We start from the raw sequence: 20856 nt of genomic DNA, 5'->3' as shown, positions 1-20856 counted from the left end.
CTCACTTCCATCATTTCCATCGCAAGCTCCCTGTGCAAAGAGCGGGGCCCTTGCGCCTGGCATCGGTCTTCCACAGCCCTGCCCTGAGGTCCCGAGGGGGGAGGTTCAGCCACAGACTGTGAAAGTGTGCCTGTAGATGAGATCTCAGACTTCAGGTTCTGTTTCTTCTGTATCACTTTCACAGTGAAACTTTGAAAAGAATTCTAGCGAGGAGTAGTTTTAGGGGAAAATCTTAAGAGCGGTTAAGTTCCTAGGAATACATAACACTTCCCTGGCCAATAGTGTCACAGTGGAACCCATTAGCAAGATAGTCTTCTGAGTGTTGGCTTGAGTTGCCTAACTTTATTTGAGAGTTACAGACTGATTTCTCTTTTACAGAGGAGCTTAATCTGCCTGCAGACATCCCCAGCTACTTGTCTTCCCAGGGAACTCTGTCGGAGCCGCAGGAAGGCTACAGCAACTCTGAGGCGGGCAGTCACCAGCAGCTGATGCCTCCGGCCAATGGGTACTTGCACAAAGGCCCTGACGGTAATGACTGTTCGTCGAATGTGCTTACAATCTTAGTCCTACCCTGTCGAGTTTATTTTTTAGTGATTGTTTCCCTTTTCAACCTGAAGCAGTATTTTAAAGGGATACTCAAATCATTGGGGCTGTGCAAAATAGGATGAAAATTAGCAGAGGAGTCGTCACCTGACAGCAGGGAGAAATGTGAGCTGCAGGGGTGGGGAGGAGACAGCGCGGCCTCCCAAACCAGTGCTGCTGTGGGGAGGAGAAGCGCCAGGAACTGTTGCCAGGAGTCTCTGCTCTGATCCAGGCGTGAGCTTCCTTCACACATGCCCTGGGGGGGTTCGCTTCTCCTGCTGCTGACAGGTGCGTAGTCACCAGAATACAAGGGAGAGGCTGTTTCTCAGCGTGTATCAGAGAGAGAGAAAACGTGCCCTACTTAAATGAACCTGACTTCTCAACGCAGCTTCTCTTCCCACCCCCCTCCCCACAGGGAGGGGCACAACACCGGGAAGGGAGTGCGAGCTGAGGCTTTGGGCTCCGTGTGATTCCCGGTTCCTCTCCTGCTCTGTGGCCACGGACACGCTGAGATCTGAGCTTTAATTCCCTCATTTTTAAAGAAACAGTATTTATAAAGCACTTTTCTCAAGATTATAGCAGATTCCTTCCACAGATCTGTATAGTACTTCCAGTACTGTACAGAGTGAAGGTCTATTTCTAGAGGGTTTTTTTGCTGGGTTTTGATAGAACTTTATGTAATTGATAAGTTGAATTTTATTTTGGCTTTCCATGGAAAAGGGAGCATTTCTAGCTTTCAAAAGAATACTTAAAGCCTTTATTCTTTGAAATTTGCAGGAAATAACATTGCCTTCTGGGTCAAACTGAATGACGCTTAGATCCCTTTTGGTTCTAACATTTTGTTGCTTGATCATGAATAAGTAACTCACTCTTTATTTGTCACTCTCTTTCCTCTCTTTCATCGTTCAGTTTTCAGAAGCACAGAACAGTGTAGGGAGCTCACTATTAAACTTTTACTTCTGCCAAACACGTATTTGTCAGGCAGGACTCTTGGCTTTTTGGGGGCTACTTTCCGTAACTGCTGTTGCTGAACCTCTTGACTCCCGAAAGTAATACGGGCTTTTGCAAAGTGAAGTCATCATAACTCTCTGCCCTTTGTTTAGTTTGCTTAAGCCAAACGTGTCTTGTAGCACAGTGCCAGCCTTATTTTGGCTCCTTGAGCTGAGCATGCTCTCGTCCAGGCTGGACAAAGATGGTTCTGTCAAGAGCCTGAGCCCTGGAGCCAGAGCGCCTGAGTTTGGACTTCAGCTCCTCACTCTGGCAGTGTGTTTGGGCAAGTGACTTAACTTCTTTGTGTTGTAGTTACCCCATCTGGAGACGAGGGAAATAATGGTCCCTTCCTTACAGAGCTGTTGTGAGGATTAAGTAGTTAATTCTCAGAAAGACCTTGAAACTCCATCTGGTTTATACAGTAAGAGTTGAATAAATGCCAGCTCTGATGATGATAGCTAGTGTTGAAGAGAACTGATGACGGGTAACGCTTACCCCTTAACTGAAGGGTGTTGGGATTCCATGCTGTCCTCAGGTGGCGCTGGCACCCGGGTCATCTGCTCCGATTGTTACGACAATGCCAACATCTACTCCAGGACGCGAGAACACTGTCCGTACACCTACATTGCCGAGGAGGACGTTCTGGATCAGACGCTGTCCAGCCTCATGGTCCAGATGCCCAGAGACACGTATCTGGCACACCCCTCTCACGATGCCTCTGCCCTGGAGAGCCTGGCGGTACCGGCAGACGCGGAGTTGCCGGCCTTCCGCCCCAGCCGGGAGAAGACCGGTGAGGGGAGGCCGCCCTCCGCGCGGGGGAGCGGTGGTGACGGGCACAGCGGTTTTGTTTATTTTGGTTTCGCTTTCACCTACTTGATTTTTTTTTCTGTTACATAAGTAGCACTCTTATTTGACAGGAAGCAATCAAATCAGTATAATGGAGTGATTAGCTATTGTTAACTGCTATCAACTAGAGCAAGAGATTTTGAGAGCTTAGACTCACAAAGAAGTTTGCATCTATAGGATGAAAACAGCTTTTGTGTGAATAGCAAGATCACAATTCTAAAAATACAGAAGCCATACAGAAAAAGCTTTTTAAAAATTTCATATACATGTTACTATTACTTTCATCTTTATTTACATGAAGGATATTTGAAGTGCTAAGGATGTAATTTGGTGAAGGTTTTTGCTGAATATTTTAAAGTGTTTTATTTGGTTGCTGTGCTATCAGGTAAGCATGGAGTGTCAGTATCACTTGGCAGGTGTTTGCTTTTGTCTGTGAGGTGTGACGACCAGGGCACATGTGGGGAAGCAGTCTCGGGTGGTGTCCTTGGTCCCACAGGGCCCAGGAGAAGGAATACGTGGTAGATGGGGCAGACGAAGCATTCGCTAACAACTGGGTCAGTAAAACAAAGCAAAACAAAACAGAACTCTGTCAGGACTGCGAAGGGCACTACTGTACACGTCTCCCTGTCCGTCTAGGCGTTTCAGCAGCTGTCAGTCACCCTCGTGTGGGGCTGACATCCGGGAGCCCTGGCGGCGGGGCGGGCCGAGACGTGCGGGTTTACAGAGGAGGACGTGAGCTGCCGGGAGCAGCTCTGGCAGGAGGGGGGTCTGAGGTGGGCCCGTCGAGACGTGCTCTGTTGTTCTCAGTAAGGGACCAACTCTCTGAAGATTTTAAAGAGGGTGCAGGTCAGAGGAAAGTACAGTGTTAACTAAAATTAGTCTCTTGTCTTTAGAATTAGTCTCGGTGTCCAGGAAAGAAGTGCACCAACTCTGAGTCTGTTTTCCCACGTCCCAGAAAAGTCACACACACAAAAATCTTTTAAATAGACCCATAAATGCAGTGCCTCTTTTCCCTAACTTTGGGGGTATCTTAATTGTTCATCTATCTGGTGTGTAAGTGAGGAAATTGGCAAATGAGAGTGTGCGGGTGCCTTGCTCATTCCCTGTCCGGGGCACTCTGTCTGTCTCCTTGCCACTCACAGTGTGGTCTGTGGGCAGAGCTCCTTAGAAATGCAGACCCTGGGCCCCACCCCAGGCCTGGGGAACCAGAGTCTCTCTGTGAACAAAATCCCCAGGTTGTTTGTATGTGTATTAGAGCTCGAGGAACCCTGCTGTCTGCCCTTCACATGGGGGTTTTAAACATTTGTTTTGACTGTGCTTTTTCTACAATGCACCCCCATGGAGTTAACACAACTTTCAGTAAATGGTCTTTGGGGAGAGAGCTCACCCCTGCAGTAAATAAAGGGAATGAGAAATGGACTCTTTTGAACCCAAGGTACAGATAGTATGATTCACTGCTTTTGGGTATTATTTTATTGTTAGAATTATTGGTATACTAGAAGCTGGGGAGAAAAGGTTTATTTTTAAGGATTTTTTTAAACATAGGCATTTAGTTATTTAAAAATGGCTGCTTTGCATCAGTTTTTATCTGTGTGTCATGCAGCTTTCATTGCAGTGTGGACACTGCCAGTCTCCCAGTCTGTTTCCGTGTGTCTAAAGAGTTTTATGTTCAAGTTTTGTAGCAGCAGAACCACTAACAATAGGCAGAAGTAGAAGATATATAGCACGGATTCAGTAAATAATTGGTTCAATTTGTTGAGTAGAAGGGTTTGCAAGACCATAGTTCCAGATTTTGTTTTGCTTTCTTTTTTAAATTATTGCTAAGAAGGTGGCAAGTATATATTTGACCTCAGCACCCTTATTCAGGAATATTGGGTATCTTTTTTTTTTTAGGATTTGGATAAAAGAATATTAAGCTTTAGAAAATTAATTTCGAACTTGTATTCACCACCGGTACTTCCTGTCTTTGGTTTTCAGAAACGCTGCAGCCGCCGCCGTGGAGTGTGGGGGATGGGCTCGGCCTGCCCCGGCCTCCCTTCCCGCAGCAGCCAGTCCTCGAGTCGCCGCAGCTTCACCAAAACGAGGGCCCGGCGGAGCGTGGCACGGACTGTTCCGCTCCCCCCGCGCCCCGTCACAGCTTACACGACCGCGCCGTCGATTTCACTAGGACTCGGAACGTTCAAGATGGGAGCGAGGGCACATGAGACCCTCGGGAGGAAGTCCAGGCAGAGGCCCGAGTCAGTTAATTTTGTATTTGCTACCTCAGAGTTGAGACGAAACCCAAAGTCAGCATTTGCTTTACTCCTTGTCTGCAGTTACATCTGACCACACCAAGTGGGCCTGGCATTTGCTTGGCCTTACACCTGACCGGAAAAGGGCGGTGGCTGGCGGTCGTGGTCTGCGTAATAAAAAGTGGGCGGAGGCCGCAGGAAGACAGGGGACAGGCGTGCTTCCCGACGGTGCCGTGGGCTGAGCGGCTGTGCACCGTGCACTGGGAAGCGTCTCGCTGCTGCTCGGCGTGCTGGTCGGTCGTCTCGGCCCACGGGAGGGTTCTCAGAAGACCCGCCTGTCCGTCTTGTCTCCTGAAGAACAGAGAGAGCTCTGGAGCCGCTGGAGTGTCCGGGACGGGTCGGTGGCTGGTAGCGTGTGGTGGAGAGTGGGGCTTTGACATTCAAGGTCTTCAGCAAGAATCCCGGGCTTGGCCAGCTGTTACCAGGCCGAGGAGTTCTATATTCTGGTGAATTTTTTTTGGTGGGGGGCGTTCCCTGTCACCCGGGGATCTCATTGTAAATACATGTGCATTTATAAATAATTTTTGTATTCATTGTGTTGGCTGCAGTGTAAATATTTTTGATATGCCAAAATTATATATAATATCTAGTAACAGTATTGACAGCAGCTCCTCGGACCACAGACTGTATATGTTGGTTCAGTGAATCTAAAGACTGTTTAAAGTTTCAAAAATGTCATTTGTCAAGAAGTGTATGTATAGAGGCAAGGTACCTGGTGAGTGGGTACACACAAACGCAACCTCGGCGTAGTTAACCACGTCGTTCCTGGAGGTCCACACATCCCCTCATTGCCACTTGTTGACGAGTGCCAGGTAATAGCACCTTTCCAGCATGCAGAGGCTCTTCCGAAACACTGGCAGTCTTGTCGCTGCCACGTGCACGTAGGTAAAGGAGAACGTGTTTGGGGAACACCTTCTTTCAACAAAGTCCTTAGTTGATGAAGAAACCAAAGATTGTTTTTCTGTTTGTTTTTTTTATAATATCTCTTCTACCAATGCACAGTGTCTCTTAAGGGAAGAGGGCTTTTGGAAGTAGAAGAATGTTTAGAAATGTTTACACTGTAAAGCTTTGGAGTGGTCCTTGGGATTATTTAAGCCAAAAACGTTTCCAAATCTCTTAGAGCAAAAAGCTTTGTGCGAACAGAGGACTTGCCGCTCTAATGGAGTGTAGTGGCCTGAAGTCCATGCTCGCGGGCTCCTCAGGTGGGCGGGGCGGTCCGAGTCTGTCCTCTGGATCCGGGGGTGCCACTGCCTGCTGGTTGACGTCGGTCACTTACGTGAAGACATGTAAGTCAGTGCGCATTCCTAGGGTTCTAAACTCATCTAATTTCTGGGTTTGTTTTTTTTTTGGCTGGAATTTCATACTTGTTCTCAATCCTAAATTTTTCTCCTGTAGCCAGCAGCATCTCTTGAGCTGTTTCGTTCCACCATGCCTTTCTGTTTTTCCTTTTCAAACAGCCTGTGTTCATTTTCACTCTGAACTTCTTAAATATCTTTTTTCCCTACCCTTCAATTTGTGATCCTTGTTACGCACTAGGTTGTAGTATGACTTGTGCTAACTTAGAATCGAGAGAGCTGATGTCATTCCTAGCTCTGCTGCTCGCTAGTTACATAGTCGAGGCCCAGGCCCTTTGCATCCCAGCCCGGCTTTCTCATTTATGAAACGAGGGCGCCTCACCAGCTGCTCTGAAGCCCTTCCCGCTGTAACATTCCATGGGCCCGCGATCCCTCCAGGAGCCAAGGAGGACCCTGCGGCCCCAACAGAAAGCTGCTTCCGTGAATGTTTGTTCGGGTGGAGCCAGAGTGATGCTGCTCACCTTGCCTTGAGCCAGATTGTTTCGTCTGCAGCGGGAGGTGCGCGAAATACTCATGAGAAGAAACACTCGGCTTCAAAACAGTCTCAGCAATCAAGGACTCTCAGCTCCAGTGACCAGTGCCTGTTGCCCTCCGGAACAGCAGGTCTCCAGGCAGCGCTCCAGGGCCTCACAACCCACTGGAGGCTGTGCCACAGCCAGCCGTCCTCCCGTGTTCAAGGTTACATTATCCGAGTAACGACAGTGCTCCCGCTCACGTTCGGATAGACTTCCTTGAGGGGGAAGGCGGAGTGAGAGCCAGGCCGCAGGTGGACGTCAGCTGTCAGGCCCGAGGGGGTGAGAACGGGCTGGACGGGTGCCGCCTCGCTGCTGCAGCGGTGGCCGCGCTCTGCCATGGCGTCGGCGTCTGGCCCTGGTGGCCGGGGTCTCCCTTAGGGCGGCTCCAGGGGTGTGGGGTGCTCCTGGGTGTTCCCAGCCTGTCTACGTAACTAAGACACTGGCCTGAAAAACTAGTCAGGAATTTGTTTAAATGTGAAGAGCCTACCCCTGGTCTTAAAAAGTAATAATAAATTTAATAAATTCTAATCTCAGGAGGAATTCCTGAAACTTCTCATTATTGCCTCCGTTTCGGGCCAGGCAGTGATTTAACCTCCACCATCATCAGGACTAGTCGCTCCTCAGTGTTTCTGTCCGGCCGTGTCGTGTCTGCCGTCAACCAGGGATGTTGCAGGGCAAGGCAGACGAAAATGCGGGGGGCGGGGGGACTGCTCTTGCCCCCAAGTCGCTTACCACTGAGGTCTGCATCCCTCAGACTGGTTCTTCGAGTCTACCTGGAAGAACTAGAGCATCATCCCTGACCTCCAGGCCTTACTGGCACAGGGGCTACCCTGGAGCCATCGGCTTTCTGTAACTCGGCAGCTTCTAAAACGCTTTCCCTGGCGCACAAGGTACTTTGTAGAACAGGGTCGCAGAGACCCCACCCAGTGGGTGCCTCCCTCTCCTGTGCCGTCTCAGAATGCTTGGAGTATGTATTTTCCTGTAAGGTAACTTTCATGCTTAAAAACAGTTGCCTCCACATTGCCCATTGGGAGTTTGTAAAAGAATCCCTAAGATATTAAGATACTTAGACTCTTGGCTGTTTTCCTGAGAAAAGGGAGAGATGATAAAAGTCTTGAATTACTTAAAGCATTTAAAGCATTGTCATGAAATGAGGGTGAGATTCACTCATTTTATTCTGGAGGACGTGGGGCAGATCAGTGGGGCAGGAGTCACAGCAGGTGCAGAACGCACTTGCCAATCACTTTGTAGAAGCTCGCTCTCTGCCAGCCAGGCTGGCCTGACAGTTGGACTGATCAGCCCTTCGTGGGGGAAGTGCAGACGGAAGCCACGGGAATCGTCTGGTACAGCACCGGGGACGGGTCGCAGCGAGATGGAGGGAGGCCTCTCTCTCATTCTTCTGTTGCCAGAAATCTCCAGAAACTCTCCTGCAGATTCCTTTGTGTGAAGTAAGTGGAGAGCACTTACGGGTTTTTTGTAAAGAATTTGGGGGCTTGGCCTGTTCTGTGTTAATGGTTGAAAACATGAAAGTTGGAGTTTATTCTTCTGAGGAAATCTCTAACTACTGGTTAATAATACAAATGGCACTACCATAATAGAAGGTTTGAAAACCTGTATGTATTATAACCCTTCCTTTTACTCTTTCCTTTTCACTCCTGTTCTTACCAGTGGGCTCCGTTTTGAACAGGGCTGGAAATGTTCGGGTTTATACCCAGTATTTTACCTGAGTGTGTCGTGGCCTTTTCCAGTTATTTAAATATCCCCAGAAATGCCAAGAGGGTAATGGAGCAGCAGAGGTAAATTTGCTCTCATTTTATGCTATGCCCTCTGTTTCTTGTCTTCTTAATTGTGATAACGGAGGCAATTGTGAATAGTTGAGCTAAAAGTTATTTTGGCAATCTGCAAGTAATGTTTTATTTCTCTATTACAAGCTTCTCTTTCCAGTTCAGTCTGGCAGATGTTTTCCCCTCTTGCTCCTTCTAACTCTTTTGTTTGGAGTACAATCTAAACCAACGTCAGTTAGCCTTAATTTTCTTTATTTTTTGGCACTGCCTGGTTTGTTGCAAAAATAAGTTCTGAATTGAGAGGTATATTAGAAGTTGCTTTTAACCGAACACCTGAAAGCCCATAAATTATCTGAAGGCTTTGTGGGTACAGAGAGAGAGAGAGAGAGAGAGAGAGAGAGAGAGAGTGTGTGTGTGTGTGTGTGTGTGAAGAGTAGTGTTTGGACCTGTTCCCTCAAGGTTGTGTGCTGGTCTTCATCGGTCCAGTGATCTTCCCCAGGGGATGGGGGTGAAGGCGAGGTCCCCCTTGATGGGAGCCTGTCTGCAGACCTGAGCACAGGTATCAGCTGTAACCATCTTGAAAGAAATTGATCATCAACTAACTAGTCAGCTGCACTTAGTATATTTCTTGGCTGCTTAAAGTGGCCTCTTGACCCACAGACTGTTTCTGCCTGCTATGTCCCCCCGTCCTGCCCCACCCCACCGTCAGAGGGTCAGTCTGAGCAGCCCTGGCGCTAGCTGTCCCTGAGGAGCATTATAACCCAAGCCGTTCAGTGTGGTCCTTTCCTCATACCTATTTATATTTTCTCACACACGAGAATGTGTATTTTATAAAGCATGTATTTGTCTACTTGTTTGTCTACTGTAATATGTGTTCAATAAAGCTAAACTACATTATGATTTTCCTGGTCTCTTGTAAAGTACAGGAGCGAAATGGTGCATTTTTAAATTTGTGGGTTTTTTTCCTCAGAGGGTCTCCAGACAGCTGTACAAGTTCACATGGGGAACAGTTCTTGTAGGTGCGAGCCCCGTGCTGCCGGGAGCGTGGCACGGGCGCGCCGCGGCTGTGGGCTGCCCGAGGCCGGCCCTGCGTCCTCCCCCAGGTGTGCGCCGCCCTGGTGCCAGGTGCTGCTGGGGGAAAACAAACACACTGAACTGTTCTTCAGGAAAAAGTGCGCTCTCTGCGGGGAAGCATTTGAAGGCAGCGTTTTCTAATTTGATAAATGTTTGACAAAATATTCAAAGTCAGTATTCTGGCCAGCTTTCTCACTGTGCCATGTTGGGGGCTGTTTCCCCGGAGGCCCCGCCCTGCAGGCCGGGCTCGCAGCGCTGACCCTGCCGTGAACGTCTGCTGCGTTCTCGGAGAGTGTTCCGGAGAGAGCTCGCTCTCTCATCAAATCTCAGAATGCTCTTAAGATGTAGATCGGGCAGATTGTTGAAATCACTTTTTGTGGTTGGAAACCGGCTCCGTGACACTGGCTCCGTGACACTATCACTTACACCGTGTTCAAAAGCTTTTAGGCAGTGAAGCCAGGGGCTGGAAGCCAGGTTTTCTGACTCATACCCAGGACTTCTGTCCCGGGATGCCATCCAGCCCCGAACAGTCTTGCAGCATTGTGTCTGTGCGCGCGCACACGTGAGTACGGGGCACTCTGGGCATCGGTCACGTCCAGTGTGCCGGGAGGCTGGGCCGGCATGTGCCCTGGAAGATGGTTTTTATGGTATTTCTCCTAGGAAAATAGACTACCATTTTCTTTTGAGGGTGAAATCAAGAAAAGTGCCATGATTTTGCTTTGCTTTTTTTTTTTTTTTGAGTGTCGTGTATTAGGACCCAAGCAGTGGACTGGTGGAGCAGTGGCACCCTGCTGGGCTGTGAGAGACTTTCTCCACGTTCCCGCGTGACGCAGTGCCGAAGCGCTGCTGCAGGGCTCCTTGCCGTGGACCAGTCCCTGGCAAAGTGCACTGAGTGTCTAGAAGCGAGGAATAAAAACAGTAGAGGAAAACTTTCACAACAGATTTAACATGTGAAATTACTCCATCAGACTGCTGTTTCTAAACGCGTACTCTTGACTTCCGTGCTTTGTCACGCACCAGCAGCGCACAGTTTGTGGGTGGGCGCAGATCTGCGGGCCACTTCGGAGCAGTGTCGCTGTGGCCATGGGCACAGCCGTGCCGGGACAGGGCTGGCTCTCCTCCTTTCTGGAGGTGGTTCTTGTTCAGACAGGTTGGCACCGAGAGCGGGGTCTCTGCCTGGAAGCGTCCCTGACGAGCAGCACCAGTGAAAACCCCACCCTTTCAGAGCTCTCACTTGCCTGGTGGGGTCCTTCCGAGCAGGCTGCCCGTTCTCCACTGCCGCTGTCTTTCTGGCCAGTGTGCTCCGGATGGGCTGCCTGTGGCCTCCGCTGTAAGGGAGATGCTGTCACGGGATAGGTGGAGGGACGCAGGCCGCAGCCCTGGGCGGGGAGCTGCCTGGGGCCCTGGGGCCCGATGTTGTGCTCGGTGCCTCATCACCAGAGTGAGGCACACCCTTCATCTGCCACCTCAGTTGCTGTCTTTGTTTAGCCAATCAAAAAATGGTTCTTAGTCTCTAGGACAGAGATTGGTCACTTTACGTAGTCCTCAGACCATCAGCAAGGCTAGTTCCAAAGCACTTTGATAAGAAGGCAAATAGGAAGTGTTGATTATTGCTAGGAAAATAAATGCAACAATAGCGAGTACACCCGCTCAGGCACTGGTGAGCACTACTGTACTTAACCTTTTATCTTCATAACAAGGCCTTTGAGGGAGGTATTCTTACTCTCATTTTACAGAAGGAACAGCTTCAGCAACTTGCCCAGACTGGCATAGTTAGCAAGCAATAGAACCAGGACTTGGAATTATGCTTTATGATTCCAAAGCACACGTTTTTTCCCCCTCTACTTTGTCCTTTAGTCTTTGTTACAGCCTGAATTGTGTGCCCCCAAATGAGAGAGGAAATTTGGACACCAGACATGCATTTGTACTGAGGAAAGACCATGTGAGGGCAGTGAGAAGGCAGCCACCTGTAGGCCAGCCAGAAAGGCCTCAGAAAAATAACTGCCGGCATTGACCTTGGACTTCTGGCATCCAGAAAATGTGAAAAGGCAAGCTGCCATTGAAGCTACCCAGTCTGCAGTGTTGGTTGTGGCAGTCCGACCAAACTAATACAGGCTTCCGGTGACCCTGCCAGGTCCGTGCAACAGAATTTCCTACAAGTCACTGTGCGAGCTGCCTAAGGTCACGAGCTCCAAAGCCCACGCTCTTTGTACTGCGTCATTCCGTCCTCTGGCCCCAGTCAGTGCCTTGTATACTGAAAAGCACTGTAGGGAAACTGGCAACGAAACCAACCGGCACCGTGGCTGGCAAGCCTGCAGTTCTGGCACGAGGCACGGCCCCACGGAAAGGCACTGCCAGAAAGCGGGACGCTGCCATGTGTTTGCAGCATAAGCGAGTGTGAGTGGGTGCATCAGGGGAGGAAGAAGCGAGATATCTGGAGCATTGAAGAGTAAGTGCTTTTAGGCTCCCATTTTTTTCTTTCCCAAGAAGAAACCAGTTTTTAAGTCAGTAAGTAGAATCTCAAATGTGGAATAACAGGCCGTTCTCCAGTTATTTGGATCAAGCAGTTAGTTTTGTGCCCTTTTAAATTCTCCGTGAAGGCCAATGTGAATTCCTCTGTCTCGGAAACGATAGGCGTGTGGGTAAGGTTAGCCATGACAGAGTCTAGCTTGAATTATTTATTGTTCCGGGCAAGCTCCAGAGACGAGTGCGCGGGTGTCCGTTCCATCCCAGGGACAGCTGGGCAGAGGAGGACCAGAATCGTCGTCAAACGCAGTCCGTGCTGCGCTCAGGCCCTGTTCCTTGTGCGTGTGACCGGGGTGCTCCTCAGGGACCGCAGCAGTTACGCTCTTGCCGAAAGGGAACTTGCAGCCAGGTGTGCAACGCTGAGAATTCTGACCTGCAGGGCAGTACAGGTCACAATAAAGGGCAGTCTTGGGGAAAGGGCGGTGCGTGCTGCTGGCAGGAGTTTTGCCTCCTGGACCCCAGTCCCCACAAGCAAGCTGTCTCAGCTCAGCTCTCCTGGCCGCCTGTCTCGTCTGCCAAGTGTGTGCTGGCTCCTGAAGGTCCCTTGAGAGCAAAAGAGTTTTCAAACTTCTTGCCTAGGAAGGTATTAAGTTTGAAAACTGTCCCATCTCCCCCGTAGAAAGTCTGTGTTTCTTCAGGCAGCCTAAGTTTCAAGAGGGCCCTGAGAGCTGACGGGGTGTATTACTTGCCTCGCCTCAGGAAGAGGGATTTTGTAAAGAGAAATAACAGTTTACAGGGATGAGTGGTTCATGTTGCCCAGAAGTCTTGCATCTAGTTTAAGTTCTAGCAGATGCGAGACTTGTTAGGGAAATGGTGACTGAGGGCGGGGGAGAATTTAAGAATGCATAGAACTTTTTTCTGTAGCTCTGGAAGGCCAGAGTGTGTCTTCTACAACACCTTTCTTGTAGAAGACAAAGCTATTTTCTTTCTGTCCCACTAAACCTCCAGCCCTGAGTGTTGCCTTACCACTGTCCTACTCAAAGCCCAGTGAAAGCGTTTGGGCAGGAGAAGCAAGCAACTGCACTCCCAGGCCCCCAATCCGCCATCCGTGGTGGAACCCCTCTTCCAGCCAGCCGGGGCTGCCTGGCAGCTGCTGGTGTGTGAGGGTTCCCTGTGGTCAGCCAAAATTTACTTCTGAGTTTCCCTGGGCCCTGCATGTACCACGAGGCTGGTTATTAAAGGTCAGTGGGTCGGAGCACTGCCTTTGAAACAGCTGGGCTCCACTCCTATCTCTACCTTTTTTAAAAAAGATGTTCTTTATATTTAGAGAGAGGGGAAGGGAGGGAGGAGGAGAGGGAGAGAAACATCAATGTGAGACAGAAACATCGATTGGTTGCCTCTCACTGAGGCACCAACCGGGACCAAACGCAAAACCCAGGCACGCGTGCTGACAGGGAATCGAACCGGGGACCTTTTGCTTTGCAGGATGACGCCCAAACCACTGAGCCACACCAGCCAGGGCCTACCTCCACCTATTACCAGCTGTGGGAGCTTAAGCCAGTTCCGTAGGTGCCTTGTGCCCCACTCTCCTCATGTGTAAAAGTGGAAACACTCGTGCTACCTCACGTGGTTGTTGACAGGATTAGACGAGCTAATGCCCAGAAGTACTAAGCACAGTGCCCAGCACAGCGCTAGGTGTTCGGGCTGCTATTGGCTGCTGTTACGGGCGCTCAGAGTGGAGCATTGCCCTTGTCCTCGCCTGCCCTCCCCTCCCCTCTGCAGAACAGCCCAAGATGGGGAATGTCAGCTGCTTCCCCAAAGTCACTCTAGGAGTAGTCCTGGAGACTTTTGTTCCTAGCTGGGTTTTATTTAGAAACAAGATACAATCTCCGGAAACTACGATTAAATGAAAAGCGCCTTTAAACTCAGAGTCAGTTGGACTGGGATTCTGAGCAGCTCTGTAGCTCGCTCACCGTGTGACCTGGGGAAGCTGCTTGACCGCTGGGCGTTGGGACTGTCATCAGGGGCGCTTGCAGGCCCTCCCAGCTCGGGAGCGCCGTGGTGGCTGCAGGCACAGAGACTGTCCTCACGTCCTCACCGCTGTCCGCACTGGGTCTGTCTCGTCCCCTTGGTTAGGGGTACTGCTTAACCGTCCCAGGAGGGAGCTCACTGTGTCCGCGGAAGGATTACCAACACCGGCACAGGGTTTTATGGGGAGCAGAGCCGGCCTGGCTCAAATGAAAGGGATGAAGAGACCAAACTAGGAGGAATGTTTCCCTTTCATTGGAAGCCTTGAGCCTCCGAGAAGGGGTGCTGTGTGAACTGGCTTCCCGTGAGCACCGTTCCTGAACGACAGCCCCCGTGGTCCGCACATCCCACCTGCAGTGCGGGGCTCGCGATCGAGTGAGGACTCGCGCACAAGACGACAGCAAACTGAAGTGCTTTTCGGAACGTTCTTTCGGCACGCACGCACGCACGCACTATGTGGGCTGCGTGTGGAGGTGGTGGCACTGGAAAAGCTGGAGCCGGAACCCTTGAGCTCAGCTCGCGGGTGTTTTGCATAGAGAGTAATTACTCAGTTTCTTCAGACTGTTTTCCTCTCTGCCGGACAGCAGTGATGGTAATACTTGTCTCAGGTTCTCACGTCGAGATTACACCGAGCACCGAGTGGAATCGTTTCTGCTGGGGGGAACATTTCCATCTCAGCCAGCCCAGCTCATGTGGAAGTTCGCGTGAAAGTGGTGGCTTCGCATCCTCTGGGCCCTGTGGCCCGTCAGTGGACTGCACTTGATGCATAAGGAACAGCTGTAGCTTTTTAGTAAATTCAGAGAGCCTTTCAGTTTTTCCAGGGCTCCTCGGGGCTTACTCTAGAGAGCCCCTTCCTCGCCTTGGTCTGAGGAGGGACCGGCAACTGCTTGAGGGCAAAGGCCCGCCCACGGCCGCTCCCCCGAGCAGGGAGAGCTTGAATATTTGATGTCTCTCGTTCTCCAGGTATCCGTGACAATTCAGGCAGCCCAGTAGTAGGAAGCTAAACTGCTGGTCTGGCAACAGATTGAGCAGAGAAAACCTAAAGTAGGAGGGTCTAGAAAAAACTCCTTGCTCAGTTGGGAGCTTGGCTTACTTTTCTTGACACTCTGCTACCATCTGGCTTGGAGTTTCTTCAGGCAAAAACAACTCCATGCTGATTTTGAACTATTGGCGTATCTTTGCAGGCTCACCCAGCTACTTCCAAACAAATGGCCCATGAAAAATGTGTGTTCGTGCTCAGTGCGGGGCAGCCAGTTCTGGATACGTAAGCGGAGTCAGCACGCTCTCCCCCAGAGGAGGCCGTGCCCACTGGAAAACCGCTTTCCCAGCCAGCCGCGGGGCCTGGCTTCGGGGCGGGAGGAGAGCTGCAGGGGGCTGGGCCTCACAGCAAACCAGAGGGTTTTCTTGGCAAGTTGGCTCGTGGGATCCAGATTTTCACCGTGAGACGGTGACATTCACACACAGGGACACTGGTCCCTGGACATGGAGGGATCCCATCCCCCTGAGAAACTGAGGCACTTTGCCTCTAGACAACAGGAGGGTTGGTGAAGGGACGTAGGGGGTCCTCTGCCATTCTCTTACCTTTAGGTTCTCTGAACACCTCGTCCGCCGAGTTTCCGCCTGCCTGTGTTTCCACCTGCTGAGGCAAACTGGAGAATGTCCTTGTACATTTGGTTGAGCTAGGACTGGCCTCAAGGTGGCGCTTCAGCACAGAGAATGGCAGCGGCTGGCGTCACGCAGGCCACCATGTCTAAGGGATATCGTTACATAAAGGAATTCACGGAAATTGGAAATCTGGCTTCTCAAAAGAGGGAAGACCTGGCCTTTGTCACTTCAAACTGCGACCCCGAAGAGGTCAGGGGTTGGCGCAGGGCTGCAAGAGCACTTAGTCCGAAGCACAGAACACAGGTTCGGGCTCCTGCTAGGCCAGGGCAGCAGGTTTGGGCTTGCCCTGCCGGGGGAGTGAGCCAGCGCTTCAGGCTCCGCCCTGGAGGCCTGGCCCAGGCTCACGGCCCCAGACTGGGCGCTGAGCTTGGGTGGCCGCCTGCACGAGGCTTCCAGACCTGGAGGCCGGCTCCTGATTTTAAACCCTGGCCTCCTCCCCACACCCCATCCTCATCCTCTGCTGTTTACAAAGCACTCTTCCCCATGGGAGCTCATTTGCTGCTCATAAACCCCCGGGGGAGGGGCGCACGGTGCGCGTCTGGGACGCTGTCCCTCAGGAGGCCCACCTTCCCCATCTGTGTCTGAGTCTCTACCAGCAAACGGGGCTCTTTGGGGGTGCTGTGGAGTTCAACTTCATGGTTTCCGGGCTTAGTACTTGGCGCTTGGCCAGGATGAGGTGCTCAGAATTGTTTATGGAACAAGTAAATATTTACAGGTGAAAAAGCAGCTGGCGGACAGAAGTCCAGTGTGTAGGAGTCAGGGCTTCAGGCTTCTAGAAGCAGCCACGGTGCCTCAGTGGGCACTAATGACGTCGTGTGGTTTTCCGGTCAAAGCACAGTTTTCTGGTGCACAGGGGGACCCTCAAAGCACAGTTTTCTGGTGCACAGGGGGACCCGTGCACATCTGTCTCCGCGTCTGGCACTCAGGGACCTGAATCCTGTCCTCTGGGTCCTGCTCCGGGGCACCGGCTGCTGGCGACTGGCTGGCCCACGTGAGGGGGCACAGTGGGCACTCCGGGCCCCCTATGTATCACCCCCCTTCCATTTTGACTGATAGAAGTCTTGGTGGGGGTCTACACCCAGGTATTATTCCCCCCACCCCACTCCAGTCCACAATCAGCACTTTGTTGTGCATGTTTCAGGTAGTTTGGGATTCAGCTAGGAGATTGTACAGGTTCAAGTCCCACCTTCGCCACTTCCTAGCTGCTGGCTGCGGGCAAGTCATTTACCTCCTCTGTGCCCCTGCTTCTCATCTTTTGAAGGATGACACGTATTCAACTCAGCATTTTTGTGGGGATCCAGAGAGTTAATACATAAAACGAAACAGTCCTTGGCGATTAGGAAAGACTGATCCCTCAGTCTTTCCTAATCGGGTTCTGCTGATCCCTCTTTCTGGTGTCCTGGGTCGAGAACTGGTTTATGCTCACCCTACGGGGGCTTTTCACAGTTTTGCAGGATTCCCTGCAATGCCTGCACTTTAGCTCCTAGGCTCCTGGTGTTCTCCAGACTCAGTTACCGCTCACCGGAGGCCCGAAGAAGAGAGAAAGCAACTGGAGATACATTTTCCTGCCGACCAGAGCCGCGGCATCCTCTTCGTTTAGTGCACAGCCTTCCTCGGCAGCTCCCGAGTTCAAGGGCTTTCTCCTCTACAGTCGTGCTCACCACACAGCACATAGTAGGTGCTTGATAAATGCTTAGGGCAGGCTGGCAGGCAGGAAGATGACTGTACAGAGAATGACATTACTACAGAGCCGTTAGTATGGTCACGGTCCCTATGGAATTCACACTTGTCCCTTAAGACCTACTGACTAAGCATGAAAATCACCAAGGAAATGTGATCAGCCTGGAGGGGGAGGAGGGGGGACGGGAGGAAACCGGAGCGGCCTGTTACCCGACCGACGGTATCAGTCTCTCCGCTGCTCGTGGCTCCATTGCACACGGTTCCACCGGCTCAGGCCAAGTTGAAACCCCTGCTGCTGCTGCTCAGGGACGCCGAGGGCGTCTCCAGTTGCTGTCTGCCCCAGAGATTCACCTTCCTGGGGGCGGTTTGTCATTTATCTGGGAGCCGCTCAGACGGAGCAGCGCACCGGGTACATCTGCGGGTTTGGGTCGGAGGAGGAGCTGGGAAGTGGACAATGCTCCAGGACAGTTCTTAGCAGAAGCTTTCCTGATCTTGGCAGTCTTACCCCGATTCTGATGCCAAATTGGACTTCTAATAGGTCCTAACCCACAACCCAGATTCTTCCCCCGGAGAAGCTTGGAGTCGATAGGAGGTAACCAGAGACTAACTCTAGTTTAAGGTTCCATGAGGGAGTGGAAATTGAAACTCGACAGAGCTTTTCTAGTAAGCGCATTAGCTATTTAATCAACTAGGTCACCGATGGTAAGTAGGACTGTCTCAACTGGCATGCCAGCTCTGATTGATGGATAATACCTGCCTAGGGGATTGTGTTGAGAAGGGTTCTGAATCTACGTCGTCACCTCCGGGGCTTAGGAGCAAGTGCTGTGATCGGCCAACAGGGCCTGTCCCAGGTGCAGGAAAGGAAGTGGCCCCAGGAGAGCTAGGTATTTACCCGCCTGAGTTGCTGACAAGAAGAGGAGGCGATCTCTCTGCAAGTTGGGAAACAAAGATGGTTGAACGGGATGGACCTTGAGCAGCTCTCCTCTTGGGGAGAATGGATGAGCTCAGGGAGGAAGGCAAAGAGGAATAGGGTGGGGACAGCCTGGTGCTCTGGTTCCTTGTCTCTGCAGGAGGCCCCCCCCCCCCCGACAGATGGGGAGAGAGCTGGCATGGGCGCCGCAGGTGGTGGTTCTGGGCTGGAGCTCAGGCCCCGGGCGGATCCCCGAATAGTCGAGCCGTTGGCAGGTCGGTGGAAGAGCACTGAGGGCGTCTCTCACGTGATTCAATGAGTCACTTCGTGTCCATGAGGTGTCACAGTTATTGTGCCATGAAAACTAGGCAGTGGTGGGGAGAGGAAGTTTTACGGCATTCAAGTTTGGGAAACCCCTGTCAAAAAACGTCAAAAAACGTCGAGAAAGTTCATGGTAGAGCCCTGGCTGGGCAGCTCAGTTGGCCGGGGCGGTATCCTGATACCCCACGGTTGCGGGCTTCATCCCCAGTCAGGGCACACACGAGAACCAACCAATGGATGCACACCTAAGTGGGACAATGAATTGGCCTTTCTCTTTCTCTCTCCCTCCCTCCCTCTCTCTAAAATCATTTTAAAAAAATTTAAAGAATAAGAAAAAGTTAACAGTAGCCCAAGGTGGGCTCTTTGCCAGTGGGGATTATGGGAGAGAAATGTAATAAGCTACGAAAGCAAAAAGGTGGGCTGGCGTGGGCTCTGAGACACCTTGAATCAGGCCGAGGGGTAGGTTTTGGTGGAGAGGCTGGAAGCTTGTGGGCTGGAGACGTAGTGCAGTCAGAGCTGGGGTCAGGACACGGTGGTTGATGCCACGAAGACGGAGAGACCGGAGAGACCGGAGGGCAGCAGGTTAGCTGGGGAGTTGTTACATGGTCCGAACCAGAGGCGAGAACGGCCTAGCCAGGGTGGTAGCGACGGGAATGGAAACAGGGGGCTGAAGTCGAGAGCCACGTCACCGGTAGCGCTGTCAGGACCGGGCTGCCTTCCGGCGGCGCTCAAGGTCGTGCAGGGCCTGCTGCAGGGCGTTGAGCAGCCTTTCTCTGAAGCGCTAAGAACAAGGCCTGCAGAGTGGGAGGTGGACTGCTGAGGTGAAGGGGTGACTGGACAGAAAGTGTAACTTCCGACCTCTAGGGCTGCTGAGGGCCTGGCAGGGTGGCAAGGGCGTGAGCACGGTTCCTCTGGAGCTTCTGGGGTGGGGGGGGCAAGTGACCCTGTGTCCCGGGCCACCGAGGCACTGACCACGCCAAGCCCCTTTCTGCTCCCAAGTCTGCAGTTAACCTTCGCACGGGAAAATGGGAGGGGGCCTTACGATGACTTGTCAGCTCAGTGGCTTTCAAACTGCTGCACATCAAGAATCCCTAAGGAGCCCGTTGGAATGCAGATTTCCAGTCTCCATTTCCAGAGACTTGGATTCAGTTGGCGAGCCTGGGAATCTGCATTTGATGATGTCCTGAAGTGATTCTGATGTCTAGTCCAACCGAGAAATTACTTAGTCCCGTCGCTCCGTTGTTGTGTAGGTGCATAAACGGAAGCCCAGACTGGAGCCAGGATTGGCCCAAGGCCCTCGCCCAAGGCTGAGACTGGCACCCCATGCCCAGGGCTCCTCCAGGACACAGTTAACTAACTACACTTGGTCCCTGGCTTGGCTCTCAGCGGAGGGACACACAGCGCGATTCAAGGGTGAGAACCCTCTTGCGCTGGCAGCGCCTCCTGGGGATGGGTTGCTTGAGGCTAGGACACACACAGAGGACTGCGGAGGGCAACATGACCACACAATGGCAGCTGCCACTTCGGTGTGGCGGTATTTCAGAGCGCCTCACTCGGGAGCGCTTTCAATGCTCGCAGTAACCTCGTGAGGTCCCGGCAGCAGGTCCTCCAGTAGCTTCACCTCATTCGGCATGTCCTCACAACACTGACAGACGCCGCGGGAACTGACCTCGTCTCTGCGTGCACTTGCTTGTGGCAGAGTTGGTTTCATTATACTTTTTTGCTTAAAGTCACAGAACCTGAGGATGATGGTAAGTGAGGACTTACTGTGTTATCCCCATTGTACTGAAGAGGAAACTGAGGCACGAGGTGAAGAGGGCAAAGAGCTGCTTTCACCAACCAGGTGCTGTTTCCCCTGCGTCCCTTTGCCGTGGGGCTCCTGTGCCTCTGCTTCCTTCATTCTGCGCACGCTCAGAGCTGGCCTCCTCCTCTCCCTACTTCCCCTGAGGGGAACCGTTCAGAACTGAGTGGTGGGGGTGGATCCGGCAGAGACATCGGCATCATTTGGGCATCTGGCACCTGTGCTGGCCACCAGCCCTGCCAGCCAGCAGAGCAGGTGGGCACAGAGGCTGCTTCTGTCAGGCCCAGCCCGCTGCCTGAATGATGGGCATTTATTCTTCGGTATGTGGGAGAGAGCACATTCTTGGTCAGAGTAGAAGTGTCAAGGTGTGTGTGGTAATTTTTTTTAAAAGATTGTATTTATTTGCTTTTAGAGCGAGGGGAAGGGAAGGAGAAAGAGAGGGAGAGAAACATCTCGACTGGTTGCCTTTCACATGCCCCCAGCCGGGGACCTGGCCTGCAACCCAGGCATGTGCCCTGACCGGGAATCAAACCGGTGACCTTTTGGTT

At 51.8% G+C, this 20856-nt stretch overlaps 1 protein-coding gene across 5 annotated transcripts in view; it reads left to right on the top strand.

Annotated features, from left to right (window-relative positions):
* The window catches only part of LRIG2 (leucine rich repeats and immunoglobulin like domains 2), a 50512-nt gene extending 41249 nt beyond the window's left edge, over window positions 1-9263 (top strand). For all 5 annotated transcript variants that reach the window (XM_045816441.1, XM_045816442.1, XM_045816444.1 and 2 more), the window contains 3 exons: window positions 379-528; window positions 2108-2362; window positions 4396-9263. In XM_045816441.1, coding sequence (XP_045672397.1) covers window positions 379-528; window positions 2108-2362; window positions 4396-4622 — 632 coding nt within the window. In that variant the 3' untranslated portion in view covers window positions 4623-9263. The remainder of the gene's footprint in view (window positions 1-378; window positions 529-2107; window positions 2363-4395) is intronic.
* The last annotated feature ends 11593 nt before the right edge of the window (window positions 9264-20856 follow it).

The sequence above is a fragment of the Phyllostomus hastatus genome, unplaced genomic scaffold (genome assembly GCF_019186645.2).
Source record: "Phyllostomus hastatus isolate PE091 unplaced genomic scaffold, TTU_PhHast_1.1 phas_scaffold_216, whole genome shotgun sequence".
NCBI lineage: Eukaryota > Metazoa > Chordata > Mammalia > Chiroptera > Phyllostomidae > Phyllostomus > Phyllostomus hastatus.
This window is presented reverse-complemented; position numbering and strand designations above follow the sequence as displayed.